This window comes from Excalfactoria chinensis, chromosome 2 (assembly GCF_039878825.1).
Source record: "Excalfactoria chinensis isolate bCotChi1 chromosome 2, bCotChi1.hap2, whole genome shotgun sequence".
Taxonomy (NCBI): Eukaryota; Metazoa; Chordata; class Aves; order Galliformes; family Phasianidae; genus Excalfactoria; species Excalfactoria chinensis.
Window position 1 is genome coordinate 5,344,206 of NC_092826.1, and position 13,587 is coordinate 5,357,792.

At 38.4% G+C, this 13,587-nt stretch overlaps 1 protein-coding gene across 4 annotated transcripts in view; it reads left to right on the forward strand.

The window, feature by feature from the left end:
• Nucleotides 1-13,587, forward strand: part of FAM135B (family with sequence similarity 135 member B) — a 243,632-nt gene that overhangs the window by 209,045 nt on the left and 21,000 nt on the right. For all 4 annotated transcript variants that reach the window (XR_011902795.1, XM_072328219.1, XM_072328218.1 and 1 more), the window contains exons 8-9: nt 5,846-5,999; nt 10,767-10,816. Coding sequence is in view for 3 of the 4 variants with exons in the window: in XM_072328219.1 (XP_072184320.1) it covers nt 5,846-5,999; nt 10,767-10,816 (204 nt within the window). In the remaining variant the exon portion in view is untranslated. The remainder of the gene's footprint in view (nt 1-5,845; nt 6,000-10,766; nt 10,817-13,587) is intronic.

Sequence of the window (13,587 nt, forward strand, 5' to 3'; positions counted from 1 at the left end):
TAAGTCAAAAGTAAATATAGTAAAGTGATTTTATTTTTATTTCAAGAGTTTTGAGTAATGAAACATTGTAGAGTCATAGAATGGCTTGGTTTGGAAGTGACATCAAAGATTATCAAGCTCCAAATCCTTCCTGTAGGGAGAGTTACCACCAACTACATCAGGTTACCACAGGTCCCATCCAACCTACTGGTTTTCCAGCGAGAATGTATTGATGGAGAGGGAGGGAAGGTCAGAATAAACTACTTTTTGTTGTTTATTTTTTATTATTATTTATTATACAATATCAATATATCTCTTTGTCATGTTTTTTCCTGTACATGTGAAAGAGTGTGCTTCTGCCCCTATACTTCAGTCATATCTCTTATGACCAGAAATAATCTTTTAATCCTTTCTCAAGGATTAAAGCTCAGTAACTATCATTTTGTTTCCAACTACCAGCTCACAAGAACTCCTATCATGAAAAGCATTCTCCATGGTAAATATGCAAAATCCCCATTCTCATAGTTTTTGAAGCTATACCAAAATTAATATGTTAGGTGACAAATGCAGGCATGAAAATGAATGGGCAGACACTATGCTTTCAGATACTGCATTCATGGGATGCTGCCTTTTATTACTCTATTCCAAGCAGATAGCTATATCTTTTCTAGAAGATAATACTGTCTGCTGGTGAAGAACTACTGGAAATGACAAACTCATCTATGTAGTCTGCAGTAGTTTCTTAGTATCTCAGAATTCTTGACAAGCATTTGAATTTGAATCTGAATCTGAATTATGAAATGTTGTTTTGAATTAGATTAAATGTAAAGAGTCTAATTTACCAATTGTTAGTGCTACTGTTGAATATTTCACACAGTTTACATAGCTTCTGAAATTACTTTAATACAAAATAAATACCAATAACTGTGTATAACAGAGCATAAAATCCAATTGGTGTCTTTTGATATTAGATGGATTTGGTACATTGCAAGTGGTTACTCACAAATTGTTCTTTGCATTAGAATAATGAATTGGCATGAACCTTATTTAATTTGTGTTTGTTTTTCTCAAGTAATTTTCCTTTCTCTTGTTGTAAAGTGCATTTAAAAAGTAATGCACTGTAATTATAGGAGAAATCTATTCACTAAAAAGAACATTACACAGGACGCATTCATTTTAAAGGGTGATTTATTTAAGTCTATTTAGCAGGGATATTGTTAGGAATGTTTTGTTTGTTTTGAAGTTGTTGAGTTTTTAGGCTATTTTCTTTGGCTGAGTAAACACCAGATGAAATTTAAAGAACAGATGGACAAATTACAGTATGCAGTGTCAGGATCTAGTTTTGCAGAACATGGCCAAATTCAACTGAAGGCTGAACAAACCAAGTGATCTAAGCTGCTTGTCACACACTTTGCCCTCTAGACCCTTCTCCATATCTTCTTCATAGTTCCCCCTTTGACTCTCTGTCTTAGTTTTATGTCCTTCTTACATCATGTTTCCCAAAACTGGGCACAGTTTTCAAGATGAGGGTTTATCAGATAGATGTTGGCAGCTAATGGAACAACTTTATTCTTACTTTGATTTGGGATCAATATCACCAATATTTTTCAAACATCTTAGAAAACCTATTAAAGCAATCATTGCATTCTGCAATTATTGGCATTATTTGCAGTTCTTTGCCTTGTTTTCCCGACTGCCTGTTTCTGTCTGTTTTTCTATCATCTTACGGCTTTCATGATATATTTTCTCTCTCATGCTGTTGGCACAATAGAAATTGTACTTTTCTCTGGCGTCAATACTAGTAGCTTCTGTATCATCCTCCATCACTGCCATTGGAGTACACATAGGTGGTAATTCTTGAAGTGAAGATTTCTAAGGCATTCATTTGCTCACAAACTTTTCAGAAGTAGAAAAGAACAAAAGCCAGAAATATTCTGCTATTGTAGAGATGTTCATGGAAAAGGAAAGCAGTACATTTTGAACTAGCATAGAATATTCTGTTCTTGCTTAAAAACTAATGAGAATAAATTAACATACACCAAAGGAATTTACTCAAAATGTTCTTACCAAGGAAGCTAATGTAATTTTCACAGTGGACTTTACAAGCCCAGACAGCCACTATGCTTTGGGCAAGCTTGGATTGTCAGCCTCAGTATGTAGGCTTGTTTTAACATGGGTTGTGTCTTAACCAGAAGTAAATCCTTTGGAATAGAATACATCTGTCCTTATTCAAGGAGCACAGATTGCTGAGTAGTTTGTAGTTTAATGGGTCATGAGCAGTGTTTTTTCCTGGATTCGAGCTTTTCGGTACTCTTTTTCATTAGAATACCATGTTCCAAGATTGCTGCTAAGCTTGATTTGTAAGTGTTGTGGCATGAAGCTAGGCTATAACCTAGAAAACAGCAACCGCTTAAACAGTATAAAAAGCAATTAAAAGTAAGAACGTGGAAGGTATGCAGTCTTCAGACCATCCCAAAGGAGGGCATTTCTTGATGTTTCTTAGATTACTGAACAGTGACGGATAGGTTGATTAAGCTACAATAGTTTATAATGATCATGCCTGGCAGATGCCTACTGTGCTTGGATCCCCAGCAGACAAGGATGCACAGACCTTAGCTCACATTAGCTAAACTGTCCCTGAGGTAGGTTTCATAATTTCTCTTATGCCCTGCTCTGCCTCTGTGTGTGCAACAACTTATCAAAGAAGCAGTCTTCTGAGGGCAGTAATTCCTTGATGTCTTTTTTTCCACCACTCTCACTTCCCACCTTGACAAAATGATATTTCAAATTAGGATCATAGAATCATGGAATAGCTGACCTTCAACTACTGGATGACTGCAGTAAGTCCTTTCTGCAGCCTTCCCTTCTTGAGGATGAACAAGCCCAACTCCTTTAGCCCTTCTTCATAGAAGTTCTTTAGCACTCTGAGCATCTTTGTGGACCTCCTCTGGACCCTCTCCCAACAACTCCACTTCCTTTTTTTCACTGGGGTCCCCAAGCCTGGGCACAGCACTTCAGATGGGGAATTCACAAGGACAGAATAGAGGGAAACAATCCCTTCCCTCTCCTTGCTGCCACCCTTCTGTTGATGAAGCCCAGGATACTGTTGGCCTTGTAGGCTGCAAGTGCACACTGCTGGCTCACGTCCAGCTTTTCATTCATCAGAATCCCCAGGTCCTTCTCTGCAGGGTTGCTCTCAAGGAATTCCTCTCCCAGTTTGTATTCATACTTGGAATTGCCCTATCCCAAGTCCAACACTGCACTCGACCTTGTTGAATATGATTAGGTTCTTGTGGGTCCACTTTTCAAGCTTGTCCAAATTCCTTTGGATGGCATCCCTTCCTTCTATTTCCACAATAATGACCAAGTTAAGCTGGTAACACATAATGTAAACTATTTTGAATAATAATTATTTCCTATTTCGTGTTTTAACACTATGTAAATCTTTGCAAGGTACATTTTCCTGAACTCCTACACTCTAAATGCTAAACTATTCAATTTCTGAGTTTTTTTTTTTTTAATTTTATTATTATTATTTTATTATTATTCAGCACTATACTAATATTAGATAAACACTAGTGCACTTAAGGAAGAATAAAACTGATGAGGATTTTCAACATCCTTAAATCACACAATTTGGAGCCCACAAGGAGTTGCATTTTCCTATTATTTTTTTACTTATAGTTTAAAACAATTTATGCCAAGAAAGGTTCCAAATAGACCTATTATGATTTAGACTTGTTCAACAATACTGTGTTACAGTACTGATATGAACTATGAAATTACCTCACATTTTTCCTTCTGCTTGTCTGTGCAGCACTTAAATTGCCAGAGCAATTTTTGCTTAAAAAAATCAGCAATGGATTATGGAACAGGACATTCTTGTGACACTGTGTGTCAATCCGCATCAGATTTTCTATTATTCCCAGAAACATTTTACTATGCCTTTTATTTATTTATTTATTTATTTATTTATTTTCTATTTTCCATAACAAGAGTAAAATTTGGATTCATAATTAAGTTGAGAGTTTTGATACCTTCCAGGGACAACCACTACAGACAGTCATCACCAACTCTTTGTGGGTCACGGTGAGAAGTCCCCATTGTGTCTACCACAGAATGCTACTTAATATCTTGATGATTTGCACAAGAAATGCTGATGTTAAGACCCAGAAAATGCAGGTTTACTTGGGGACTTAAAGGTAGAACAGCATGGGAGGTGCACAGGCATATGGTTCGTAAGTGTTCACTGTTTTTCTGGGAAATGGTTGTTGAGGCCACTGGCTTAGTAACTTCTAACTACTCAGTGTCCAAAAAGGCAGACAATACCTAACTGGAGTGTAGGAATTATATTCTTACTCCATTAGCAATCAGTCATGGAGTAAGTTGCAAATTGTTCTTGCTTCTCTGTATTCATACATCACTAGTAGCAGCATCCTGACTTATGCCTTTGTGCACTCATCTGCTGCAGATCTAGATATATATTTAATTTATCTAGTGTTTCCTAAAGTTCAAGGATCAAGTACCCTGGTGGCTTTCTTTCCTTGTCTTTGTAATCCTTGCTTTTTGTGGAAAATCATATAAATTACCCCCTTGTGGTGGATCAAGATCCAGCTATTATCAAGCAAGCTGTAACAGACCTTTCTGCTACACTATCAAGAGAAACTGAAAGAGGATGACAGGTCTATGATCTGTCTAGAAACTGTAAAATGTATTGCTTACAGAGACCTAGGAAATATGAGCTGTTACTGACAATTGTAATATTTCTTACAACTCTCCATGAAATCCTGGCCACAAAACCACAGTTTAAGAACCAGTTTTATTTTACATCTGAGCCTTGCAAATTTCAAATTTGCATTATTTCTCCAAGTGTTTTTGACAGAACTGAAAACTTTTGTATATGGTGCCCTTATGCCAACTCAGCTTATGTTCAAAGAGTTAGAAGTTACAAAAGTGTTCTATAATTGTGCTGCAGTCTGTCCATTGACATATCTTCTCACAAGAGAGATTGTAATCCTGGTGTTTATCTTGGAGGACAGAATGACTCTCATTAGTAGACAGAATATTACCAATATTACCATCAGTATTTTTTTTTTTTACTAATATTCATAAAAAAGCATGGTTGTTGGAATAGATAACATTTAAGGATTGCTTCCAGTTCAAATGATTCTATAATTCTGTGATTCTGTGACACAATGATATCAGCTCCAAACTTCACAAAAGGGCTTAAGACAATATGAGGAAAAAGAAATTTAAATGTAGTCTTCCTTTTAATCCTCTCTGTCCATTGTAACTCAGAGGGTGGTGACACACTGGAAAAGGTTGCCCAGAGAAGTTGTGGGTGCCCCATCCCTGGAGACATTCAAGGCCAGGCTTGATGTGGCTCTGGGCAGCCTGGTCTGGTGGCTGGTGACCCTGCCCATGGCAGAGAAGTTGAAACCAGTCAATCTTTGAGGTCCTTTTCAACCCAGGCCATTCTATAAGTATCCTGTAGCAAAGGATGTACCATTGCTTACACTATCTGCTCCATAGGAATATGTTTGTTCCACAATGGGATATGGGTGAAAAGCAGCGCTAGACTGATATGTTGGAGCATTTGGACTGAATGTTTTAGTACATGGGATCATGTCCATTTAGTGCATTTCTGGGACCTACTAGTTTTGATATAGTTTAGCATGCACAAAGATACTATTGTAAACATATGCCTATATAGCTGATTAGGAGGTAGGTTTGAGTGACAAATGCTTGATTAGAAGTGGAAAGCTGCTAAGAAAAATATTTTTATGGAAACCTCTAGAACCAGTGGAGAGCAAGAATTTTAATCTCTGTATTTTTCTATTCTTTTCCTGATACTTCTGTTATATAGGGAAGTTTTTATGTCCCATCTGAAAACTGCATGCAGCATGCATACAAATGGCATAAGGACCTCTGTCTTCTGCTCTTGAACGCTCAAAGAGGACTTCACATGTACTACACCCTCATAATGAAGGAGGTTCCTGATTTACCACAGCTGAAGTTGGGTAAGAGAACAGACGTTTTAAATCACTGAACATAGTCCACTGCTGTGTTTTCAGTACAATTTTCAGTAGCAAAATTATTGATATGTTCACAGATTTTAGAGAATTTTCCCACCTATTTTCTGATTAGTGTTTATTTTGGCGCAGTACTGCCAGACTACCGCTTTCTCAGTATATGAATATCACTTCATCCCCATCTGAATGTGGCCTGACAAACAGAGAGGTAAAATTGTTCTGATATTTTTCTCAAAATAAATGCCTCTGAATAATATTTTGACTCACTTGCTCTACCTTCCAGTTCTGAAACATCATGAGGTCTGGGAAAGACTAGAAATTTTGTACAACCATATTTTAAATGGAAAACAGAAATTGGAAAGTTGATATGAATGCTTTTGAAACACACTCCCTCCCTTATACTTCGCAATACACTGATTTTCTGCCTATGGCATAATTACATCTTGCTCTTTAAAATGATCCTGTGCTTCTTTCTAATTTATTTAATAGATTTCCTAGCTTTTAGGCAAAACCATTTTTTGGCTGATCAGGCTGTTTGGGTCCAATGTGGAAGTGCTGGTTGGATTGGTGGGACAGATCTCTGTAATTTGCATTTATTCATGGCTATAATGATAGTGTAAGCTCCTATGAAAATAAGGAGCATCGCTGACTAATTCCTGCTTTCCCTACTGATTCTTCGAATTCAAGGAATGTGTCTCATCTGTTTTTGTGACTTTTTATGTCTGTATACACAGCTGTCAGATTGTTATACTGCAGAGATAATTATATTAAGACTATTGATTGCATTAGTTAACAGATTTTAAAAGGGAGGGAAAAAATTCTTTCACTGTGTAAATACTACAAGCACTTTCAAATATAACACATTATGCAGTACAGACTTCTGGGCTTGATAGCTTCTATTTTCCACTTCATGTCTTATTCCCTGATATATATTTCCACTCAAAATAGGCTCCAACTTGTGGAGTGGGGAGAACACATACTGCATTATTCCATTCAGCTACAGGAAAAAAAAAGAAAAAAAAGAAAAAGAAAAGTTACAGCATTTTTATTTGCAACTTATGAGCTGTCAAGCAAAATCCAGCATGCATCAAAACCTGTACTTCAGGAATCTTGGTTATCAGGCCCATTTTTAGGTGATTTATGTTTAACCTGAAGAGGCTTATAGAAGGGGAACTGGCAGAGTTATGTTTGGTTGACCACAACTGAAGAACAGACTCAGATATGCACATATTGGTTTTCTGAATACAACTGACTTGGTTTTCAAATGACTTCTGATACTGAAGCAGGCACTTAATTTGCAAATGTACTTCTTGTAATACATGCAGATTTGCTAAACTCAAATACCCTTTCTAGCTGCTTGAGCAGAGCACTATTTGCATCATTTTATTCACAGCCTGAACATCTACTGAGGATTTGATTTTAAAGACAGACTACTGAGGCCAATAGCAAAGCCTAGAAAATCATGGGATATAAGATTTACCCAGTATGATGAATGTCAAGCTTGTTTTTGTGTGTGAGACAGTTGCCCAGACTGTCCTTACAGTCACTAGGGAGAAACATTTAAGACTATAAAATATATTATCAGCCAAATAGTGCTTTCTACCTTAGGATGACATGAACAGCACCTTCTACTTGCTCATTTTTCTCCACAGACCACTGGAATGTAAATGACTCATTCAGTTTTAGACATCTATATTTGGTGAGATTAATCTCATCGTAGGTTTCTAAAGATAGTTAAGACAAATACAAGACTATAAATCTGCTCTGTGGATTTTCTTTTTTTTTTTTTTTTTTTTTCCCTAGCCCTCTGAATAGTATATTAAAAATTTAATAGTCTAGTTAAGACATTAAAAGTGGAAATTATTGTTTCTCACATTTTGCAGGCTAACGAGAGATCCCAGCCTGTGGTACTATTTGAGAAGAGTCGCTTGTGATCGGGAAGGGAATTAGTTTTATTTATTTATTTATTTTTGATGTACGCTATTAGAAAGTTCCACGTCACAAGATCTAGCTGCAAGAGTTTGAGAGTTGATATATATCCTCCCCTTCTCTATAGTTTATTGCACATTTAACATGGAGTATCCCTATGCTAGATTCTCCCAGGACTACATCAAAGCAATGCTGCATGCTGTATGAAAGTTCTTCACACTGCACAGGGCAATACAGTGATACACATTTATTATCATTCAGATGTTGCAGGATTTGTGTTACATGGCCTCGAGTAACATGATATGTTACATGTTAACATGATATTGTGTGTGCCCCCGGTGGCGCAGTGGTATAAAGTGCTGCTTGCAGTACTGAAGGGCCCGGGTTTGAATCCCCCCTGTGGCGCAAGTGGTAGAAGCGCTGCTCTGCTACACAGAGGGCTTGAATCCTGGGAGTTGGACTCGATGATCTCTAAGGTCCCTTCCAACTCACACGATACTATGATACTATGATATGGAGAACCATTTATTATACATCATTAGATCAGATGTTCCAATGGTTAGACAACGTTGCATTTGGGCCCGGATGGCCGGGCCCAGAGAGTTGTGGTCAATGGAGTAGAATCCAGTTGGCGGCCGGTCACAAGTGGTGTCCCCCAGGGCTCGGTGCTTGGGCCGCTTCTGTTTAACATCTTCATTGATGATTTGGATGAGGGGATTGAGTGCACCCTCAGTAAGTTCGCAGACGACACTAAGCTGGGAGGGAGTGTTGATCTGCCTGAGGGGAGAAGGGCACTACAGAGAGACCTGGATAGACTTGATCGATGGGCCAAGGTTAATGGAATGAGTTTCAACAGGGCCAAGTGTCAGGTCCTGCATTTTGGTCATAACAACCCCAGGCAACCCTACAGGCTTGGGGAGGTGTGGCTGGAAAGCTCCCAGACGGAAAGGGACCTTGGTGTGCTGATGGACAGTCGGCTGAACATGAGCCAGCAGTGTGCCCAGGTGGCCAAGAAGGCCAATGGCATCCTGGCTTGTATCAGGAATGGTGTGGTGAGCAGGACTAAGGAAGTCATCCTGCCCCTGTACTCAGCATTGGTGAGGCCTCACCTCGAGTACTGTGTCCAGTTTTGGGCACCTCAGCACAAGAAGGACATGGAGGTACTGGAGCAGGTCCAGAGAAGGGCAACGAGGCTTGTTAAGGGCTTGGAGAATCAGCCCTATGAGAAGAGACTAAGGAAGCTGGGGCTGTTTAGTCTGAGGAAGAGGAGGCTGAGGGGAGACCTTATTGCTGTCTTCCAGTACCTGAAAGGTTCTTACAGTGAGAGTGGGGCAGGTCTCTTCTCACTAGTGACAAGTGACAGGACGAGGGGAAATGGCCTCAAGTTGCGCCAAGGCAAGTTTAGGTTGGATATTAGAAAGAACTTCTTTACAGAAAGGGTGGTTAGGTACTGGAATGGGCTCCCCAAGGAGGTGGTTGAATCGCCATCCCTGGATGTGTTTAAGAGTCGCTTGGATGTGGTACTCAGGGATATGATTTAGCAGAGGTTTGTTGTTGTGGTATTGTTTTGTGGTTGTTTTTTAAGAGATAGGCTACTGGTTAGGCTGCGGTTGGACTTGATGATCTTCAAGGTCTTTTCCAACCTGAGTAATTCTATGATAAGTATTTAGTTGAGAAGTTGGTGTCATGGGTTAACTTAAAATCTACCTGCACCCATGACAGGGGAATAGACGGCCTGCAGGGCCGCTATCCCAAAAGGAAAAGGGAAAAAGTGAAAAGGAAAATAAATACAGCAGCAACGATCTAAGGAGGCACACTTATTTACTAAATACTATATCAGAATACAGAATAACACAATATAATACAATATAATTGGAATTAAGGCTAACGAATGAAGTAAAGTAGGAGAGAGTGAGTCCCGAAACAAAGAGACCTACTGTAACTCTAGGCGAAACAGCTGGAATGCTTCCACACACTCCCCCATGGCTGGCAGGATCCAAGAGAACGAGTCCAGCACTGAAGTGAGATTATATAGAGTCCTTGTCATATGACTGACCATGATGTTCTCTGGGACATTCAGTCTTCTTTGTGAGCAGCACATTCGTCAAAATTATCCATGCTTTATCATGATGTTATGATGTGGAATACTGATAGCAAAATTACAAAATTGCAAAACCATGACAGTTGGCCATAAATCACAGAATGACCAAATGGTCTAGGTTGGAAGTGACCTCTGGGTCCATTTGTCCAAACTCGGCTCAAGCAGGGACACTCAGAGCAGGGTGCCCAGGACCACATCCAGGTGGCTTTTGACAGTCTCCAAGGAGGAGATTCCACAGCCTTTGGGCAACCTGTACCAGGGCTCCATCACATGCACAGTACAGAAGTTCTTCCTTGTGACTGGAGGAACATCCTGAATTCTCTTTTTGTGCCTACTGCCACTGAAAGAATTCTGGCTCTTTGCAGCCTCCCTTCGGATGTTTGTATATACTGATAAATTCCAAAAGCTAGTAAGAAAATTTCTATTGAGAGAGAGAGAGTAAAAAGCCACATTCTATCCTGTGTCCTGGCAACAACCTTCCAGAACATCTAGAGGCTTTGTTTTCTAGGTCACAAAAGCAGAAGTTGTACCTGTACCCCTACAAGTGAAAGGTGTATTGTGCGTGAACTTGTCCAACTTGAAACTTGTCCATTGACAAAAAATGTCTTATTTATTTTGTGAGCAAAGAATACAGCACTAACATTTCATATCTATTCTTAAATGTCATCTGTTTCTTTCTCTGTTTTTTTATTATTTATTTATTTATTTGTTTATTTTTTCTCTAGAGGAACTACCTGTGGAAGATACGTTATCTCAGTTCTGTGCAGAGCTGCAGGTATTGTCTATAACAGAATCGGTGCTTTTTTTCAAGTCTATTTTTCAAGTGCACTCAGAAAGTACAATCATGTATTAGACTAGGGAGAAAGGTAATTCAGTGCCAGAAGAAAGTTGCTGGATGTTTCTTTCCCACTGATAATGTCACATAATTTTGATTATTCACTTACATGATGTTTCTGTTACTTTTAACAATTCACCAGCTGGATGCTTCAGCATCTTTCAGTGAGCCTAGCCAGAATGTCAGTAGTACTCACAAAAGTTGATTTGGGGTAGGTTGCAATTACAACTTTTGTGCTGACAGGCGAGAATACCCCTTGGCAGATTGTGGAGCCACATTTTTTCAAATAAAAACACCTAAATGTCTAAGGAAGCTTGTGGGAAGAAAAAAAAGTGATTTTGACACAGCAGTAACTGAATTAGTGTCTTGAACTTCTGTTTGATTTCAAGTGAGACACAGGCAGTCATCAAGGGAGCCAGAAAGAAATGCAAACGTCAGTTGATCACTGGGGAAAATGTTTTATAATCAGAGATTTAATTCTTTTGATTTGTTCAGTTTATTAGCAGGAAGACAGCATAGGAAAGAATGACAAAATAACAATTAATGGAGCTGAAACCAAATCAAACTGCAAGTGTATTTTCACTGCAGTTACAAATGGTGAGACAATGTTTTCTAGCTGTATGTAAAAAAGAGGACTGAAGTAGCAAATTTCAAATCAGAAGCTGGATGATTAGAAAGAAATTTGGTTTTATCTAAATTAAGAGAAATGTAAGTTATGAGACTCAGCTCAACTGGATTGCAGAAATTTAGAAGCCTTAAGGGTATTGGTGAGGGGAAATGGCCTCAAGTTGCACCAAGGTATGTTTAGGTTGGACGTTAGGAAACATTTCTTTACAGAAAGAGTAGTTAAGTACTGAAATGGGCTCCCCAGGGAGGTGGTTGAGTCACCGTCCCAGGATGTGTTTAAGGGCCATTTGGCTGTGGTGCTCAGGGATATGATTTAGCAGAGGGTTGTTAGAGTTAGGCTACTATGGCTAGACTGTGGTTGGACTTGATGATCTTCAAGGTCTTTTCCAACCTGGGTAATTCTATGATTCTATGATTGGTGGTCAGACAACATAATCTAGAATCCAACAAAGTTCATATTGGATTGGCATATATTGGAAAATGTCATTTCTAATTTCTTTGTATTTTCAAATTCCTGTCTAATTATTGTTCTTGTATTGACTGGCTTTGTATGGACATATTTATCAAGCCAGGTATTTTTTTGAAATTTCTGGGAACCATGCTGTAATAGACAGGAGAACACAATAGCTAGAAATAGCTGTTTATCTAGTGATATAAAAACTTTACTATGGTTTGCATGTATAACGTTAAAAATGTTCATATTAGTATCCCAAAATCATGACTTTTGATGATCAAGGAGTGAATTTTCAGAGACTAATAAGACACAAATGATGAAACATTGTACAGTGTTGTTGGGACATAGGAATAGTATTGACTATCTCTGCAGTGTAAGTGCAGAAGTCATATGAGTCTCTGTATAGTTTTCAGAAGAGTATTGGCAAAGCTTTCTGAGTATTTTGCCTCTAGGAAAATGGGAACTGAGACCATTTCTCTTCAGCAGAATGTATGAAGGACAGTCATTTATAAAGAAAGAAAATGCTATTAAAGCTATACAGAAGGAAGCCCACAGGGTTAGTTTCCCATTACCACTGTGTTACCAGAGTCTGGTCCATTTCTAAAATTAAATAAAAACAAAAGAAGAGAAGAAGGTAAATTTTACCCTGCTTTTTATTTAATCCAGGAACACGGTAGCTATTCAAAACAGGAAAAAATGAAAGGTCCATGTTTGTTTGTTTGTTTGTTTTAAATTTTGAACATGATTTTTAAACAGTCAAACATGATATTTTCTCCAAAATGTTTTCTAAACTTGTTTTGATTTACACTATTGTTAAAACCAGACTACATAGCAAAAAGTACATGAACAGAATAGACAGAATTGCATTTACTGACCATTTTAACTCGTGGCCAAGGAGGAAATGAGTCATTGAAAATTGACCTGTATTGCTAGGATTGCTAGGCTACTGTCTGTCTGGGCGGCAAAACTCTCAGAATTAAAAATATATAGTGCCTTCCTTCTCTCTCCTCTCTTCCTCTCTTCCTCATTCTCTTCCTGTTTTCTCACCTGATTCCTTCCTTCCTTCCTTCCTTCCTTCCTTCCTTCCTTCCTTCCTTCCTTCCTTCCTTCCTTCCTTCCTTCCTTCCTTCCTTCCTTCCTTCCTTCCTTCCTTCCTTCCTTCCTTCCTTCCTTCCTTCCTTCCTTCCTTCCTTCCTTCCTTCCTTCCTTCCTTCCTTCCTTCCTTCCTTCCTTCCTTCCTTCCTTCCTTCCCTCCCTCCCTCCCTTCCTGTACAATAAACTAAGAATTGATAAACTAGAAAATAAGCCATCATACACCTAGTGCTAGTATGCATCACATTAATAATAAAACTTCTTTGAAGACTGTTCTTTCAATCTTTGATAAAAGGTAGATTACTGACTAAATTTCAAACAAAAAAGAAAAAAGAAAAAAAAGAAGAAGAATAAGAAAAGAAAAAAAGATTGACATACAGCATATAAAATTGAGTACAGAAATGAGGAAATGACCTTACTCTGAAAAGAGTGATGTATGGGGAGTGTCATCTGTCTGACAGCATCCCCTGATGTCCCTTGTACCTGAATGAGTACTGGAGCTTGTCCCATTTTTGACAAATTATTAAGAAGGAATAGC